General features: G+C 36.0%; 1 protein-coding gene across 1 annotated transcript in view; it reads left to right on the top strand.

Moving 5' to 3' along the window:
* LOC145991668 (uncharacterized) overlaps positions 1-20,375 on the top strand; it is a 122,290-nt gene that overhangs the window by 14,248 nt on the left and 87,667 nt on the right. Inside the window, exons 5-7 of the mRNA XM_083127732.1 lie at positions 2,620-2,908; positions 8,099-8,152; positions 13,667-13,909. Coding sequence (XP_082983858.1) covers positions 2,620-2,908; positions 8,099-8,152; positions 13,667-13,909 — 586 coding nt within the window. The remainder of the gene's footprint in view (positions 1-2,619; positions 2,909-8,098; positions 8,153-13,666; positions 13,910-20,375) is intronic.

Here is a 20,375-nt window from a genome sequence, read left to right on the forward strand (position 1 = left end):
GGCCTAAATTTAGATGTGGTCCCTGCTCAACCCACTTCAATTTTGCCGAAACTTAGGCAGGCACTCAACCAGATCATCTCTAATTTTCATGAAATTTGAGGAGCTGAAACTATGCATGGAATTTAGTAACTGTGAAAATGTATTAGTCTCGTGCAGTTTGTAGTTGTCAAATTATTCAAGGTCAATGTTTGCTGAAATTGCCCTTTCTGAGCTCATTTAGCAAATGTCCTGTAACTCTGCTCCTATTTAGCCTAGGAAACTGAAAACAAGTTTATTGTGCAGGGAATCAAACAAGCTTTGGACTACCCTTGGATAAAAATAATTTTTTGTCACGTGACCATGACATTTGACCTTGAAAATCTCAAAACATGTAATCGCCAAAAATCATGAACAAGATATATTTGATATGCCATACTATACTCTAAAACATATTAAAAATCAAAGTGGGACTGCAATGGGATCAGAAAATACAAAATAATAAGTATAGCTATGTGACTGATAAAGGCCTCATTACAATGTACTAGGGTGAGTTTAAAGTCACACACCCCTATAAAATGTAATGGAGTTATGCTGGGTACAATTGGTCATGTTAGAAACATGTTAGGCCCAGGGATAACCATAGTTGTGTGTATCAAGTGGAGATCCACCATACTTTTGACTGCCACATTGAATTCAACTCAAACATTTTCAATAGAAGGGGTAATGTGATATAAGAAATCAGGCTAGAATTTCTTGAGAAATGCAGTGGTGAAAGTATTTCCTATGTATCTTTAACCAGCAAAAAGTTATGCCCAAATCTTCCACTTACGATATCTGCTCATTGTGCACACTCGTTGAAGTATCACACTCACACAGAACATTTTTCAATGTAGCAAGTACGACAGCATCACAAGCAGCAACTATGTGTTCTATCAGATCATCAATACCACCGAGTTTTAGAGCATATATCATTGCCTTCAAATGTTTCTGAAGGTAAAGGTACTAAGGTGTTAGACCAGGGGAACATACAAGCCTTTAAACAGGTCCCTGGCTGCCAATTCATCTACCGGGAAATTTACCATGAAGAAACTACCACAATATTCCCATAGCGTGGTCGTGCTCTGCCATGTTACAAAATTCTGGATAAAGTACCATATTAACTCATCATTTAAGATTCCGTTGTTGAAAATGAAGCAACCAATCTTGTTCTTCATGCACCACATCACACCATTATAGGTATCAGCCATTTGGCTGGAATATGTCTAATGTAGAATATCAGATCACAGGTACTGCATACTGCATATTAATTTTTATTAATTTTACCATGAATATAAAATTACCCTTGTTATTGTGAAGGACTTTTCATTCCAAACAAACTGTCACATTGTAATTGTTTGAGACACCATTCACAATATTCAACTCTTCGGAGAATGTCACTAATTAAAATCATGTGCAATGGTATGTAAACTTCTCTCCTGAGACGCCAGTGTGATCTCGATGCATTCCTAACATATTAGAGGCATTCTAAAGCTTTATTTTCTTATACCTTCCAAAAGAAGAAAATGTTTATAAGCATTCAATCACAACTTCTTGCTGGTTAAAAATTCTAGCCTGATTTCCTATATCACATCACCCCCTTTCTATTGAAAATGTTTGAGTTGAATTCAATGTGGTAGCCAACAATATGGCGAACAATATGAATACACACAACTATGGTTCCCCATGTATTTATCATGACCAATTGTACCCAGTATAATTCATTTACATTTTATAGGGAGTGTTAAGTAACTTTTAACTCGCCCTAGTACATTGTAATAAGGCCTTTATCAGTCACATAGCTATACATATTACTTTGTACCTTCTGATCCAATTGAAGTCCCACTTTGATTTTTTTAATATGTTTTAGAGTATAGTATGGTGTGTCAAATATATTTTGTTCACGATTTTTGGCGATTACATGTTTTGAGATTTTCAAGGTTAAATGTCATGGCCACGTGACAAAAAAATATTTTTATGCAAAGGTAGTCTTTTTGCATATCATTGGAAAGCTTTTTCGATTCCCTGCACAATACACTTGATTTCAGTTTCCTAGGCCAAATAGGAGCAGAGTTACAGGACATTTAGTATAGCTAAATGAGCTCAGAAAGGGCAATTTCTGCAAACTTTGATCTTGAATAATTTGACAATTACAAGGTGTAAGAGACTAAAAATTTTTACAGTTACAAAATTCCATGCGTGTTTTCAACTCCTCAGGGCATGGGAATGTCGTAAAGCTGTTTCAATGGTGTACTCCCTGCTCAAAAAAGAATTTGATTTTAAAATTTGAACCCATTTTCACAAACCTATAACTCAAAACTGACACTACTAATATCAGCATTGCTAGCATCACTGGGGAGAGCACATACAAGTTGTCTAGAAACCTTATTTTCATTTTCATTTCATCAACCAAATTCAATTTTTTTTTTCTTAATTTGAATACTCTAAATAAGATTTTCAATTGTTGATGTTATCATTTTCTCACTAAAATCAACAATATTGCTACAAATTTGAAGAAATAACATTCTGTAGAAAATGTACAATAAGATGACAAATTTGTAAAAACTTGATGGAAATGTAGCCAAAGTACTTTTTTACTTTCAGATTTTTGTGAACTCAGCTTATGAATTTCCACATGTAATGAAGGACTACATGGTGTTTCGGGAGAAAATGAATAATTTTAAATTTTATGGTTATAATTTAGAGTTGACTGCAACTGTCAGTAACCCCTCGATTAAGGAACTTTCACCCCAACAAAGGAACTGTTTCTTTCGGGATGAAAAGAAATTGGAAATAAGCCCCTTCTACACATCCCTTGCATGCAAGCTTCAGTGCAGATATTTACAAAGCATTGAGAAGTGTGGATGCTCTCCACATGTTTTTTATAATTTTGGTAAGTCTCATGACTGTAGCTTGTTTTGGTTGTTTAGAGGTATTGTATTGATTGTAATGGAGTTTCACATAATAGTTACTTTTACAGTTATTTTCCTGTATATCTCAAAAATAGTGAAGAAAATTATGTTTTGCTAGAAATATAAGTGAAAGGCTAATACTTATGCACAGTTTACTATTAATATGAGCAAATACTTTGCATGCTGTAGTTTTTCAAGTATAATGATTCATTTTGAATTATCTTACCTCTATATTATAGTATTTAAATGAATAAGGTTTATTACAATTTGATACAAATTAATTTTAATGCTAGACGATTGGTAGTAAAAGAGAACACCCTGTTTCAGTTTATGCATGCAAAACATTATACAAGATATAGCTAATCTAGAATTAAGCAACTGTAAAAGTAAGGATAACTGAAACTGAACCACACTTCAAAAACATGAATCTTAACGAAGTTACTTTTTCAGTAAAGTAGCTAACTAACTAACTAACTCTCTAGCCTTCTTAAACTGGAAGGTTCATGGCTGCAGCAACACAGGCCTTCCATCTGTCCCTATCTTGAGCAAGATCTATATACTCTTTTCCATCCCTACCGATTTCCTTTAGGTCTATCTCAACGTTGTCCCTCCATCTTCGTCTTGGTCTTCCTACAGGTCTCTTACCATCAGGTTTTCCAACAAGAATCCTGTAAACTCATCTCCCATTTGTGCCACATCGCGTGCCCACCTAAATCTTCTTGATTTAATTATTCTAATAATATCTGGACATGAATACAAATTATGTAGTTCTAAATTATGTAACCTTCTCCACTCACCTGTCTCCTCATCCCTTTTAGGTCCAAAGATTTTCCTAAGGATCTTATTTTCAAATATTCTCAATTTATGTTCCTCTTTCAATGTAAGGGATCAAGTTTCACACCCATATAATAATACAGGCAAAATTACTGTTTTGTATATTTTAACTTTTAGTTTCTTAGATATTAAATGAAAAGACAAAAGCTTATGATGAGAGAAGTAACATGCATTTCCTGAATTAAGCCTACTTTTTATTTCCTCTTTAATAAAAATTTTTCACATGTTAATATTACTCCTAAGTATTTGAATTTGGAAACTGGTTCAAACGAGTTGTTATCAATAATTAGATTTTGATTATTGCCTAACACTTAATTTCGGCCTGTAAGCATATATTTAGTTCTCTCTTTGTTTACTTCCAAACCTATCTCTTTAGCAGTTTTGAAAAATATTTTAGCATTATTCTTGATTGTATTTATATCATCCCCTAATACGTCTACATCATCTACATATGCTAACAACCGAGTCACACCTTTTCATTTTAGTCCTTCGTTAGTTTCTTTTACCTTCCTTACAGCATATTCTAAGGCAAAATTAAAAAGCAATGGAGATAATGCATCTCCTTGTTTTAACCCATCATGAATTGTAAATTTGTCAGACACATTAATACCCACACGAATTTTACTTTCTGTTTCACTGGTGCATACTTTTATCATACTAACAAGCTTCTTAGGTATTCCAAACTCTACTAATATATTATATAATTTATCTCAAGTGTCTGTCTAATGTGAAAAATTTGATCTGTAGTTGATCTGTTACGTTTAAATCTACATTGATAATCACCTATAATTACATTAGCATATGGGGTTAGTCTTGTTAAAAGAATGTTAGATAATATTTTATATGTTGTTGAGAGTAGAGAAATTCCACGGTAATTATTGCAGTTCATTTTATCACCTTTTTTAAACACAGGAACAATTATGGATTCTTTCCACTGTTGAGGGATTTCTTTTTTATTCCATATTAAACATATTAATTTATGAATTTGACATATTAACGAATTTCCACCATATTTAATTAACTCAGCTGGTATTAAATCTATGCCAGGTGCTTTGTTATTCTTTAGCTTTTTAATAGCATCTTTAACTTCAGTCAAGTTAGGTTCTGGAACTAAAGGTTCTGCTGTGTGCACTTCGTTTACTTCTGATTTATCTCCTACATGAGTATTTAAAATGTCATTAAAGTAGTTCTTCCATCTATTTAGAATATCGTTTGGGTCAGCTAGAAAATCACCGTCTTTATCTTTTATAAACTTTACTTTAGGTAAAGTAGGTTTAAGTATAATTTTCAGTTTTACAATTCCCTTCTCCTGGCTACCGAACTTCCTGGACAGCTACTACATCTAATTTATACTTAACTATCTCATTAACTGTACACTGAAATACCCCAGGCCGGTAAAGGCTCAGAACATTCCAGGTGCCTAATTTAATATCCTTATTCCTAATGTAGATCTTATCCTTAGTCCAGGGAATTTCCAAAGTAGTCCCCACCTGGAGATCCGAATCGAGGACTATTTTACCTCCGGAATATTTTACCTTGGGAACATCCATGGCCTCACGTTGCTGTTTCTTGACATGTCTGTTTACAGTGCAGAGTTGTCAGCTCTTTGCCCAACCCCCAATATGAATGGAGGATCACACCTGTCGTTGGTCTGCGGATCCCTCGGATCTAGCTGGGAAGTTCACATTGTAGTCTACCAACCATACCCCACTTCTGCCGATTGTGGGCAGTAACTGTAACTTAAATTAAGATTGTTTCAATTGCAACAGACTGATTCTTTTCCATTAACCACTTTGACTTTGATTTATTATCTAAGCTCTCTGTTCTTCTTTGCAAGCCATAGGGAAGTTGTGGTATTTATTGAACACGAGAGACAAAGTAGTCATGTTCTCCTAACAGTTCAATTGCATGCAGTGCTCGAATTGGAAATTGTTAGGTGGAGAGCAGGAGGGGCAGGAGGGGCTTCAACTTTTGAGCTAGATGTAGGATGTAGCTTAATGGATGCCATATGTATTCAATATTTAATCTCCTGAAAGCTGCCTATATGTTGTTACTGAATATAGATATCGATCTTTGAAAATTTGCTTTCCAAAAATAAAGTAACTGAGTAACTTTTAAAAATAATTGAATTACAGTTAGTTTCTTTAAAAACTAACTAGTTACACTTAATATCCATCTGAAAATGTAACTGTTACTTGTAAATGCATAAACCTTTGTGGGTCCCCTTGTTCACAGATGGCCATCACGAGTTGAAAAACAACCCTCATTTCATACCTTTCTGCACTGTTTGCTGTAAACAACCTTTCCCGGTTCTGGGTTCGATACCCAGTGGAGGCACACAGTGGTTTGGATTCCACTTTAAACTGTAGGTCCAGTCCCAATGAGCCTTACAGTGCATAAAGTGGATTTAAGAAAACAACTCAATCAATCAATCTATTTCGAGCTATGAATTTAGTCAGGGACATAATGATAACAATAATAGGACATCATAAAATAATTATTAATAATAGTAATAATGATGACACCTTTAACCTTGAAATTATTGTCAAATTTAAATTCTAGCACATTTAGCAATATTCCAGCGCAAGGAGCACTTTAAATTATGCAAGTGATTTGTAACTCACTTCCAGACACTAACGTATGCAGGGTTTTTTGGAGGGGAGGGTGGGAGAGACAATATAAAATATTATGTAATTACCACTTTTAACTTTTAAACTTCCTTTTAAAAGTAGTTGAAAGACAATAATTCGAGATGTAATAGGAACATAGGATGCGTGCCACTTTTTTTGCAGCAATTTCTAAAATTGTGCACTTCTAAACTTGCACCCTGCATTCTCGAAAAACGACGTTGGTAGTTTGTACAAGTGTCATGAAGACACTGAAGTAGGTATTTTCACACTTTGTTTATTTCTGTCTGAGTTCGTGTTATCAGTAGGGATGAGGATGAGTAATGGTATGATGAAATTGATGAATGGACACTCACAAACACCATGCCCAGGCCAGGAATTCCAGCCTGGGACCCCTAGCATTGTAGCACAATGTGCTAACCACTCTGCCACAGGAGCCAGCTCAATCACACAGGGCACAGTAAATGAGTTAATTGTCACCATTATTTTGTAAGATTTTGTGAAGTTCATTTTTCTTTCATATTGAAATTTTATGAACATTCTAAACCAGATCTTCTTTTCCAGTGTGTTATAGTTTTCATTATCATCTGCAGTGCTCAAGGTGGACATTCCTAGCTAGAAGTATTGGTGGAATTTGATGAAAGGAGGAACAGGGTTTTTTTTTCTTCTTTAAGCACACTTTTATGCACAGATAGGCTAATTGGGGCTGGACCGACAGTTTAAAGTGGGATCCGAACCACTATGTGCATCCACTTGGTATCGAATTATGACCTCTTGATTACAATGTGATGACTTTACCACTACACTACATCACTACACAATTGGAGAGGCTATAGGAGGGACGATGTTCGTATGGATCAACAAGAAGAAAATGCATTAGGGGCGGGATGCTTGTGCAAATTATCCTGGTGGAAGGATGCTTTATGAAAAATGTTTTAAGTGGAGAAATAGCACCACCCTTCCTGCATCTCCCAAACACTTCCACTACTGATGATCTATTAAAAAATAGGTTTCATGAAAAAGACTAAGAAATATATGTTCAGTGGTACTGTGAAAAGAAATGGCATAGTTAAAATTATGTGAAAAAGACTTCAAAGAATGAAAACATTAAATACTTTTTTACTAAATTCAGTACTCAAAATAGCTCTAATTTGGATTTTGTCAAGGAGTAACTTTTAGCATTCAATTTCATTCAGCTCTAATAAAAACAACTAATTTATCATGTGTTATACATACATGTGTGTGTGTGTGTGCATATTACATTTTCTTTAACTGAAATAGTATTGCAGACAGTTGATGATAAAGAGGGATCCATAGATTTTGCTGTTTACTAATATGCTTACTCAAAAGCAACATGACTCTATTTTGTATTTTCCGTATTCTAAAGTGGGCTAGGTTAACAAAAACTCCACAACAGAATTTTGTCCCAGTCCATTGCTGTCGAAACCTCTGCGAGAAATTCCATCTTAAATGCCCTGTGCACTTCTCATGTAGCAGAAGACTCAATTGTTACTACTTCCGAAATGTGTCCTTGTCTTGAAGGCAGCTACAGCAAAAGGTGTAAGATACCTGCACTTGTAATGCTCAAATAGTGTTACTAAGAAAAATGTAGATTTCTTGTGGTTTTATAATGATTAGTTTTAGTTTTAAGAAAGAGTAAACTAACATATCAAGTACAATACAAATAAATATTTTCTTATTACTGAACAGGCAATTACAATGAATGCAATATCAATGGCCTAGTGTGCTTTGCAAGAGAATTGGGTGAGTACTCTAATAATAGAAAGTAAGTAAAATAGTAACTTTTATTACTAATTTCTGATTCCCTGAGTAACATGTTCAAAAAGAGAAATGTTCTGCTAATATAAATTATTCTGAACTCACACTTTGGAATTATTTTTTTATTCTTTCTTATTTTGTAATTCTCTTTCAAACACTAATGAGCTCTAACTTATGAGCTCTAAGTGGAATAGTATACAGACTGAAATAAACAGCAGTGAAAGAACAGGAATAATCATCTAGGGGTGCGAAATGAAATTTAGGGAGTGCAATGTTGAAATCATTCACAGAATGAAACATACATGTATGCTTTAGATACTACACCGAATATCAATCAACTTTCCAAGGAAGCTGAAGACTCCTAGTGGCTTGCTTCTTTTTTGCTTGATTGTTTGACAACAATCATGTAATTGAAATTTGAAGTGAACAAAGCTTCTTCGAGGCAGGCCAATGACATATTATTGTGTGTTACACTGCAAGAAAGTGGTCATGGAGTGTAAACATACAAATGCAAGTTACAGTCATATTGAACTATGTGATGAAATATGAAAGTAAAAATCATTCTTAATTTTAATTGATTTGTTTTTAATTTACTTTGCCGTTTTGCCACCCATGGCCAATCACGAAGATGAGAATGATTGGCAATAAAATAAAAATGCTGAAAAGACAATCACAAATGATCATGGACAGCACAACACAACCTCCACAGATGATTTTACTGGTGGTAAGCCCAGACGCCAGACTTTCGATAGTCTGCAAAATGCAGTCTAGGATAAACTACATGGAAAAGTGGTTGATATTTGGGTGTCTTTGGGAAGAGTTAAAACATACGCCAATCCTTGCTTTTAAAAAACACTTTTTGAAGCTTTAAAATGCAACTAATAAAGTTACAAAATTCAGTTACTAATCAAATGTGAAATATGGTACAACAACAAGAAAGTAGCTCTTGAGTTTTCAGTTTGTCTGCATTGGGTAAAAAAAGTTTGCCATGTAATCTGACAACCTGCTATTTGAAAACAAAAATACACTTACAAAGGAAATGAAATCATGTAGTCACTTTCAAGTAATTTGACACTGCAAGGGTTAATTTTGTTTTCAGTTATTAATTGGTTTCAAAATGCACCCCTTTCCATCCTCTGGTGCTGACCCTGTATATAATATAAATTGTCAGAAAATTTGAAGTTGTCAGACTTTTTGTTTTCCTTGCATTTCAACATTGGTGTTTCATTTCCATCATCTAATTAATATATAATAAATATAAGAATTGATGAAGTAATCCAGGTTAAACTTTCAGAATATGCCACTGCTGCTTTTCATTCCCAAACCATAAAATATAAAATCTAGATATATTGCACATAGAATACAAAAGTTGACATAATCCTTTTGCCTATCATTTGTTTATAAACTTGACAAATATACTGAATGTGTAATTCTGTTATGGTGCCTTATGCGAAAAAACAAGTTGTGGTTGGTATACAATTTTCTTAAAGTACAATTATTTAATGTTCTCCCTATGTCATTGCACTCATTGCGACTACATAGATCAGGAGTCCAGAACAAATCATTTACAGCAAGGCCGTCCAGGAAAGGAGTCAGGGTACAAAATCAAGGGGAGAGTGGGAAGGAGAAAACTTCACCCCACCAATGGACATTTTCACTATGACATGAAAAACGTTTTAATTCCATTCATTTTACTTATAATGACACCAAAATGAGATGTGCAAGATATCTTGGCAATATTTGTTTTGGTTGTTGACAAATACGTCTTCAAACACTCCTGAAATTCACTTCCTACTTCACAGATTTGAAAGCATCCTCTGATTGGTCTGACGTCATCATTTAGAAATGCATGCACACAGGACTTCTCCTTGTCCCGTCAACTTAGCATGGGCCATGAAAGCGACATCAAAAAGTCATTTGTTACAGTGTAAAACACAAGTAACTTATAACTTCCAGTGCAAAAATGTGTACTCAATTTATTGAAGATGAATTATGTATGTACTGACAATATAGCAAATTCAGTCTCTCAGTAGATTGAGAGTTTTTTCCATTACACTGACAAAACAATATGATACTGGAAAAACCTTGTTCATTGCCAATACATAGGTTCTAACTAACAAGAAATTATTGTTACAACAATGGCTTTCTGAAATTACAATTATTTTCGTCATAATATTTTCGTCACAAATTTTTAAATAACAAAATGTTTACACCATTTGGGTTCACATGTCAAAAAAAAAGAGAAGAAATATAACCGGAGTTTTTAAATTTCCTGCAGTAAAGGACAGATTTCTTCAGTTAATGTATATTACAAATGTATGTATTTGTCCTACTTTTATGTTGCTTTTCCATCACTTTGCCTAAACGCAATGATGAGAACGCATGGTTAATTTAGTATGTATCTTCCCTAACGTCACATTTCTTGCCACTTTTGGCTATTCGTGACAATGAAGATGATTTACTACAAGCAGTATTCGAAGTTGGGGTTGCAAGAGAATACTATCCCACCCCCCCCCCCACCCCCATCACCACCACCACCACCAACCAGCACAATTTAAGTATCACCCAACTTGCCTCTGAGACGAGACTTTGGTCTGTCCCTTCTCCTTTCAACAATATTTGCTCATCCTGTTTCCTTTTATAAGATGAGATGGGAAATGTCTGATCTCGTGAGCAGTACTAATGTTATCCATAGCATAGAAGCATCCCCCTAGTTGTCCCCATGGTCTTGAGCAAACAAGTCATCGTAATTCTGAATTGGCATATGGTTTGCATATCAGGAAAATATCAATCTTTCAAGGGCTTGTATCATTGAAACAACGAGTCAAACAACAAAAAAAATATAATTATTTTTTTTGGTCTTAATAATCTCTATGCACTGTGAAAGTTTGTACAGTATACCTTTGCATACATTGTTTACTGTATATTTCTTTGAGATTTGAGACAAGAATGAGAACTGCCCTTTGAAACCAAGGCGAGAAGGAGGCGGATGTTTGTGAATCGAGACGAGACTGTCAATGAGACATTTACAAATGAACATGAGACAGGCATTTACAAATCTCAATGAGAACGAGACCACAACTGCCATATCTCATCTTGCCTAGATAGGATCCCTAGTGGTGAGGTTTTGAACCAACCAATCAATGCATTCGAGGTAATGAGGTGGCTGTTTCACAGTATAATATATATATATATATATATATCATGCCATCTTAGAATGTGATCTAATATTATATATTTTTCTTGTCATTAATTGTACATAAACTGCAAAGCATTGAAACAGGGCCGCCTTTAGGGGTGTGCGACTCGTGCCTCTGCACAGGGCCTTGTGCTTTGAGGGGCCTCGCGCTTCCAAATCAGTTATTTGCTCATATTTTGTGTGATTGCACTCAAATAGAAGGAAGAAAACGTAATTGTTGTTAAAAGAAAAATTGCATATTAACAAAGTTGTATTTCTGGTAATGGACTGACAACTATGTCCCCTCCTGTCAAGCCACCAGTGAAAATTCACCGACAAGGAACAACGACCCATTTGTGACTCCAACTTTCCCTGATTTCCTGCCTAATGTTTGACCGAGGACAGGCATCATAAAATGGTTATTTGTCTGGAAACTGAGGCCCAACAAATTTGAGGGTGTGCTGCTCCATGAAAAGATCAAAACGAAGAGTCGGCACCAAAGCCTTGACGGTCTGCTGGGCTCTTTACTACAATCTGTCATGTTTACAACCACAGCGGCAAGATGAAACCGTCTACCGAGTGTCTAATAAATACTCCATTAGTGCAAAGCACGTCACGCTCTTGTTTTCAAGAATAATGGGTAGGGGTGCGGATTTGTAGTCAGCAAAACCTCTGAATCAAATAGACACCGAAAGGATAAAAAATGCATTTCTCTGTTTTCTGGCCTGATCATGAGGACGATGGTGAATGGTGATTAGATGAAATTAGGAGAATGTTACTTTATATTAAAGAAATAAATTTAAGCATACCTATTACTGTGGAAAGGGCTTCCACGAAGTCTTCTGGTTAGCACTCTAGATTTTGATGTGAGTGGTTCCTTGTTCGATTCCCAGTTAGAACTCTTAAAATTTTGGTGTTAACCCAGCATCATGAGAACAATTAAGGAGCTACTTGAAAAGAAGCAGTAGCAGGCTCCAGTCTCGAAAGCCAGAAAATAGCAGTGATGGGATTCGATGCTCTCACCAATTGTCACCCAAACAAAAGTTGATTGGCAGGCTGTGTCCCGAAGACTGCTCTTGCACCACTGTGAAGAATTTTGAGATTAAAGATAAGTTCAGTTTTTTTGCTTCGCTCATATCATCCCATTTTTTAATTGCTACTATTCAAATATCTAATTCTCAAAAAAATGCACTCACTCTAATCCTGACGTGGGCTTGGATGTTCCTTTGTGAGTGTCCCTTCTTCAATTCTATATAAGCATAATTCATGCTCATCGTTACGATTTAACTGAAGAGGCAGAAAAGTGACATAAAATAAGAAAAGTAGGCATAGTTTGAGAACAGTCATATTGCTGGCACAATCAGTAATTTACCTGTCACTTTTATGCACTGAAATGTGACTGCAGTATTTAAGCAAACCTCAGTTTATAAGAATTGATTTTCATTGTGTTTTCATTTTAGCTTTGCTGCATGTACGTATAAAAATTTCCCGATTTTTTTAGGCAAGCAATTCACAACACAGGATTGGTGTCAGCCTTATTTGGTGATATTCGAAGCACTTCAGATTGTAAATAGCGCCTGTAAAAAAATGGACAGCAAATTTAGAACTTGCCACATCAAATTTGTCTTCTCAATAATTTTTCGAAACTCCTTGTCAGAAGGAAGCATGGAAAACAATATCAGTTTTTTTAATATTGCATTTTACTGTACTTGATGACAGTATTTATGTCTCAAACTTAGATATGAAATGGGAATCCTACAAAAATAAATCATAAGGAACACATGAATACAACAAAAATTACACAAGGTTATTTCACTTTTTAATCAGGGGTGTACTGTGTTTTCTTATGAGGCCATTACTCCCTCTGACCTCAAACTTTACAACTTCATTCATTTCCAAAAAGGGGCATCAGAAACAGGCCTCAAGGCAGGCAGTGTGCAGGTCAAAGGACCTTGGCTTGGCATATTGCTCTTACAGATAAAATACAAGTAAACATCTGGCGATATGAGCACTTTATTTTTATTGCCTCTCAAACCTTCCCAGGGAAGAAACGTTTCCAGATTTTGTCAGATATTACAACCATAACGAAGTGTCAACAAATTTCAAGACATTCTTGTTTGACACAGTAGTGCGTGCGGGTGTGTAGAATCACAATTATAGGAATGTGTAGGGAATGGGACAAATTTCGTAAATTTGAATCTATTTAAAAAAAAAAAAAAGAAAAAAAAGAGGGGCATGTTTTTTCAAAAGTCAGAAGGGTGCCTTTGAGAAAATCTTGCTGTCTGTAAATACAGTTTTTATTTCAAATTTTGCCACGATAGACAGAAATAATGTAGATACACTTGACATCAAGTGTTTTAGTGTTAGTGTTGATGGTGACGATGGTGGTGTTACAGAGTGTGTTTGCTATATAGTCCAAGTCGTATGTACCACTGGCAGCAGTGCCCTTAAATGTAGCTCGTCTGTGAACCAGGTGCCAAATGTAGGAACTAATTGCGAGGAGGAGTACGTTTCATGTTCATCTTCTGAGTCTGGTGACAAATCACCTCTGCTTTTAGATCCAGGTGAGTGGATGTCAGTTTTAAACAGTTCTGAATTTGATTCAATCACTCAAAAGGGCCCTATTTGCATCATAAATCATGATTACCCAATTAATGGTGATAATCGATACTTTTCACCTGGATATTATAAGCGTGTTTTGCAAAATGGGGAAACGGTCGACAGAAGGTGGTTAGTGTACTCGAAGGAAATATAAGATTTTCTGTTTTTGTTGTAAGCTGTTTGGAAAGAAGGGTGGGGGGATGCTGGCAATGAAGGCTGTAATGATTGAAGGCATTTAAGCTATCGACTACACAACCATGAAATATCAGAAAGTCAAATTCAATGCCTAAAAAAATGGACCGAATGTGAATTTAGACTGTAGAAAAACATAACTTTTGATGAGCAACAGGGACTGTTGATTTCAAAGGAAACGCAGCACTATAGAGCGACCACAAAAAGGTAAAAAAACCTTGGACAAAAAGTCCCCGTGCAGCTCTCCCTTCTTCCGTTCAGCTCGGGACATAAAGAAGCATGGCCCACTATCCCCCCTCCTTTCCACGCAGGAGTATGGTGCACAGGAGTTGCAGGTCTGCGCAGGTTTCTTTGCTTGTGGTTCCACTATAGCATGAGGTCTTCAAACGAATACTGTATGTCCTTAAGTATTTGGCAGAGCATAATCTTGCATTACGGGGGCCTGGAGTGTAAAATTTTTGCGGGAAGTATAATTAATTTATTTTTTTCCATTTTTGTTCCTTAGTCTGAAGTACAGGTGTTATACAAAATCATAATGTAAACACTATTAAATGTTCATTACATTTTCATTCTGATGTATGTTGTTGTCTTATAATCAAAGGGTCCCAGGTTTGATACCAGGTGGAGGCAAATGGCACAGCGATCCCAAACTTTAAACTGTAGGTCCAGTCCTAATTAGCCTAACTGAGCATAAAGTGAACTTAAAACAACAAATTGATCACTCAATCAATCTCATATACGTCTAGTATATATTTAATTGCAAAACCAGGAATGTTCAATATCATATTGATACTTGAACTAAAAAATAGCACTATTTAATCATATCCAATAACATAACTGTTTTATTTACTATTCATTGAATTTTGATACTGTAGTGAATTTGCATTGTTTCGATAAAATAATATTTTCATATCATATTTCATTCAATGAGTAAACAAACAATATATGTTAAGTATTTTTGATACAAATATTTAGAACCCTATCTTTATGTAGTAGCTACTTTGTTTATGATTTCAGTAATTTTGGATATGTTTAAGTATGTCAAAATAAGACACGAATGCAGGCTATATCAGATTAGTTACTTAATTGTACAGATTAATTAAACTCATTAAAAAAAACCTCACCCAAACAATTATTTTTATCTAGCGTAGTTTCCCCTGGAGTGCAGGGCTTCGGGCAAGTGCCCGAGTTGCCACTCCCTGAGGCCGGTTCTTGCTGCCATGAACCCCTTTCCATATTTAGTGCGTTTTCTGGCAGAAAAAATATATATCAACAACAAGGGAAAATTTACAATACATGGCTGCAAACACACAGGATAACTTATGGTTTTTCTAGGGCTTGTGTCACTAAAACAAGGTCTCAAAAAGCAGTCATTAAGAAAAACTGGTTGCCAAATTTTAGATTTTATTAGTGCTAAATGGCGATACTGTGAACGCGTGCTCATGCTTAACAAAAGGTAATAATTACACAATTGTAATAACCAGGTTGGTGCTAGAAGAATTTTACGAGAAACGGATATTATCGATATTTTAACACAAAGGTCTTGCAGATATAATTCATGCAGGGCCTGGCCTTCCCTAACGGCAGCCCTACATTGAAATTTACTGTGCAACTGATGAAATCTTCTACAGTGTATTTTACCTTATCTGCACAAAAACATTTTATCATGATTTGTGCAACAGAAATGAAACAAAAACTGAAATTGTTTATGGAAAATAAAGTGCTCTATATGCTCTATAAATAAAGTGAAGAATATGAAAATTGAATAACGTACTTTTATGTCACTCTGATTTTGGGCTACATAGGTTATAGAAAATTTCGATAAATATAAGTTTAAAATATATTTTTGAAAATTTGGTCTGTAACCAATTTTACAAGCAATATTTTTCACATGACCTGAGAACATGCATGCAGCAGAACCCCTTTTCCAAGGTGTAGTTTAGAAAATAGCTTAAAAAAAATTGAGTGGAAATGTCAATTGTCCTAAAATTTTCGGTGGTGAAGAGTTTTTGTTATATCAAAGATAGGCAATTAGTTTTTACTTTAAATATACTTTACTAAGAATAATACTGAAAACACTCACAAAGAATGAAAAACAAGTAATAATGCCTCACTGACACAATCTGAATGTTACATTAATCTCTTCTCCATTTGTCATATTCCTTTGTCAACAACCCCAAATGTATGGAAACGTGTATATGTAACACATGGAATAGCATTTATGTGTTAACTTTATGTAGTAAACTAAAATCTTCTTAATAACATTTTCCCTTCTTAATAAACCTTCCACTAGTCACATAAAGCATTGTTCATAGCATTATTATTTTAAAACCATCAATTTTGAATCGAATTTGCAGGTGTTAACAATAATACATAGTGCTTCAATCAAGATGAGGCAGGTTGTACAACTGACTGTGTTTTATTAACCATATTTCTTGAATGCAAAGTTTTCTTTTTGTCGAATTCAGTCGAAAGGACTACGTAGATACATAATAATTCTTTAATATCTAAATATGCAAGCTATATTTAGATTGGGAAGGTGCAATTGCAGTGCAGAAGCTAAAATCTATTCCTGTCCTAGATACTGAAATCTCTGTAGCCAAAGCTCTGATAAGGAAATATCAAAGATCAATATTTATGCACAATGACCAGAATGCTACTTTTTGAAAGTAGCTTTGCTACAGCTACAGCTACCCTTCCAAAATGTAGTGTGCTATGCTACTCCTGTTGGCTACTCCCTACTTCCCTATTTTTGTGCTACTTGTGCATATAAAACTTAAAACAACCACATGGATATTCAAAAGAAGCCCCTAGTATAATAGTTGTACTTACTGGAAAATAGATTCTGTTATTTATTATCATGATAATTTTGATAGCTGTGTTACTTCTGTTGCTTATTTTTACTATTGTCTGAGAATAACATACCTATGTAAGTGGCATATCAATTCAAGTTTGATAGAGTACTGCAATTAGGGTGTTACCCTAATTAATGATTACAACTATACAGAAATAAAATTTGATGGGGTTATTTATGTTTATGTATCGACATATTTTTTTTGAGAAGAAATATTTAAGATTTTAATAGAATTATATGAATTTATATATATATATATTGAATGAAAAATATATCTCACTGATTCTTTCAAAGATGATAATTGTAGTGAACATGATGGATAACCAGATTTTCTGAATATCTAGATAATTATGACTGATATCCATCAGTAACATAAAATAATTCTTCTGTAACTGACATTTCCAATAAAAGTAGCTGTGTGGTTCTAATGCACACGGCTGGAAAATGGAAATACAGGGTGTACACAAATTAATACCAGAGTTTTAAAGTTGTAAATTTTCAATGCTATACATTACAAATATGAACTATATATGAAAAGAAAGAGTAACTCACCAAGTTTTCATAACCTACATTTCAAGTGTTCAATGTTGGCACCATTCGTGATACGGCACACATCCAGCTGGTAGTCCATTTCTTGCCACACTAAACTTAGCAAGTCTGGTGTAATCGACTCTACAGCTGCAACAATCCTGCGCCTCAACTCAGGTAGTCTGGCAGGTAGCGGTGGTACATAAACACGATCTTTTACATAGCCCCACAGAAAAAAGTCACAGAGGGTGAAGTCAGGGGACCTTGGAGGCCACCGGAGAAGATGCAAGTCATCTGCACCATGACGACTGATCCAACGATTGAGGAAAACTTCATTTAATCATTCCCACACTATGTTATGAAAGTGAGGGGGAGTGCCATCTTGTTGCCAAATGATGTGTTGTTTATCCTCCAGTTGTGAAAAGAGCTAATTTTGTAGCATGTCTAGACATGAAATTCCAGTAACAGTTTCTACTATAAAAAGGCGGTGGCTCAGTCGGTAACGCGTCGGACTACCATCCTAAAGGTCCCGGGTTCGATCCCAGGCCGGTTCAAATCCGGGAACTTTTCTAACGGTGGAAGCGGACCCGGCGCCTACCCAGCGTCGAATAACATGGGTACCTGGGGGAAACCCTGGGGGGTAAAGGCGGTCAGGGGCATGATGCTGATCACATCACCCCCACTCACGACCGGATCAAGAAAGTATGGGGCGTTACCCCCACACCCCCTATACGCCTTCATGGCGTGGTGCTAAGCACAGGGGAACACTTTACCTTTTTTACCTTTTTACCATAAACTTGTTGTTTAGATACTGCACAAAAGACATTAACTTTTGGTGAATGCCGTACGTGCTGCAGAGTTTCCCGTGAATTCTGCGAACCCCAGATACGAACATTATGTGTGTTCACTTTTCCACTTAGATGAAATGTGGATTCACCTGTGAAAATCACACGACTAAGAAAATCGTGATCTTCTAGATTAAGAGCACTACGACGAGAAGGGTCCCAGGTTCAAATCCTGCTCGGGCATGGTTATTTGTGAATGTCCATTCATCAATTTCATCATTTCTTCATTTCATCACTCATCCCCATCTTTGCAAATTAGCCAAGAGGCACAAAATGCGAAGTAAAATAAAATAGATCAAATCAAATCAAATCAAAATTAAATCTTGATTAAGAATTTGTGTGCAGAAGTTCCTACGAGCCAAATGATCTGCAGGCTTTAAGGCCTGTAACAGCTGCAAATGCTGCGGTCTCATTTGGAGTTTTTTCCTTAACACTTTCCACACTGTCATTGTTGGCATTGCAAGTTCTTCACTCGTCCGCCGCACAGATTTTCTAGGACTGCGAGTGAAAGCCGTTCTGATGCTTTCCACCTTCTCGTGTGATACACGCGGCCGTCCGGAAATTTTACCTTTAGACAAGCATCCTGTCATCATCTTAAACTGGTTATACCAGCTACGAATCTTGTTGTCAGACGGGGAGTAACTTCCAATTCTTCACCGATACGCCCGTTGAACTGTAACAACTGAATTAGACCTCGCAAGTTCCAACACACAAAAAGACATAAGCTCGGGAGTCGCCATCTTTACAAATGGCTCCACCAACCGTCAGAGTTAGGAAACAAATTTTGCACATGTAGAATCAAAACTTGGTGAGTTACTCTTTCATTTCATATATGGTTCATATTTGTAATGTGTATAGCATAGAAAATATACAAGTTTAAAACTCCGATATTCATTTGTGTACACCCGTTATATATGTAAAAGTTTGGATATTTGTAAATGCTCTTGCCTAGGTTTCTTTTTGCCCATTAGCCGGGGCAGCCAATGGTTGGTTTTCATTCAATGGCCTCCCTTTTAAAAAGTAACAATAGTAATGCCCCAGTGGTTGGTGACGGCCAGTTTGCTGAAGGTTCCAACTTGTTACATGACTCAGAAGCTCGGTTGCCTCTAACCATTACCAGTGCATAGTTAGAGATCGGTTAGTTCATTGAACTCTGCAGCCTAACTATTGTTTATTTTTTGGGAGCAGGAAAAGGTTTTATAATTCCTTGCCTTCACTCATCTCACCCAACAGGTCGATAGGTGCCTGGGCTTGGCCAGAGTTGATATCTTCCTGGAGATAAGGCCTGCTCGAAAAATTTTATAACTTACATGACTCAGATACTCAGCCAGATGGATACATAGAGATTTACAGAGAGTGAGTACCATATGCAGCGTGATCTGCATGATAAACTACGGGGTCAGGTTTGGCGCTATGCTAAATTGTGCGCTCATAGAGTGAAGTCCTGGAAGTCCTGTTAAGTGCATTTCTCTGTTAGGGGACAAATGGTAACCGGTAGCAGTGGTTATTGGATTGTAGAAGGGCAACAATGTAAATAAAAGTGTACAAAAGAGACATTCTTCTTTGCAATAAAGTTTATGTACAAAAATTTTAAAAACTACCCCACAGAAATATGATCCCATTGCATTCTGGCATTTCTGTTGTTCAATTTCAGGTAAGAAACAAGACATCCAAAGTTGTGAGGCCAGCGGGGCATTCAAAACACAATCCACCACATTGATACGTCACTATTCATAAAAATGTAATATTTATCAAAGTTATGTTCTTAGCCCTTAAATGGAAAGTTAGTTGATGAGGGGAGGGGGTGGGGGTGGGGGATGTTTGCTCGAACCTTGTGGATGCTTCTGTGGTACTGTATAAATGAGAACAGGTGGAGCGATACATTATGTAAGTTTCCTGTTGGGAACGCTTCCCTGAAGACACAGTCGAAATGTTGTCACCTTGTAATCAAAGGGCCCCAGGTTCAATACCCGGCAGAGGCACATAGTGGTTCGGATCAAGTCTTGATAT

The sequence above is a fragment of the Lepisma saccharinum genome, chromosome 8 (genome assembly GCF_977018435.1).
Source record: "Lepisma saccharinum chromosome 8, izLepSacc3.1, whole genome shotgun sequence".
NCBI lineage: Eukaryota > Metazoa > Arthropoda > Insecta > Zygentoma > Lepismatidae > Lepisma > Lepisma saccharinum.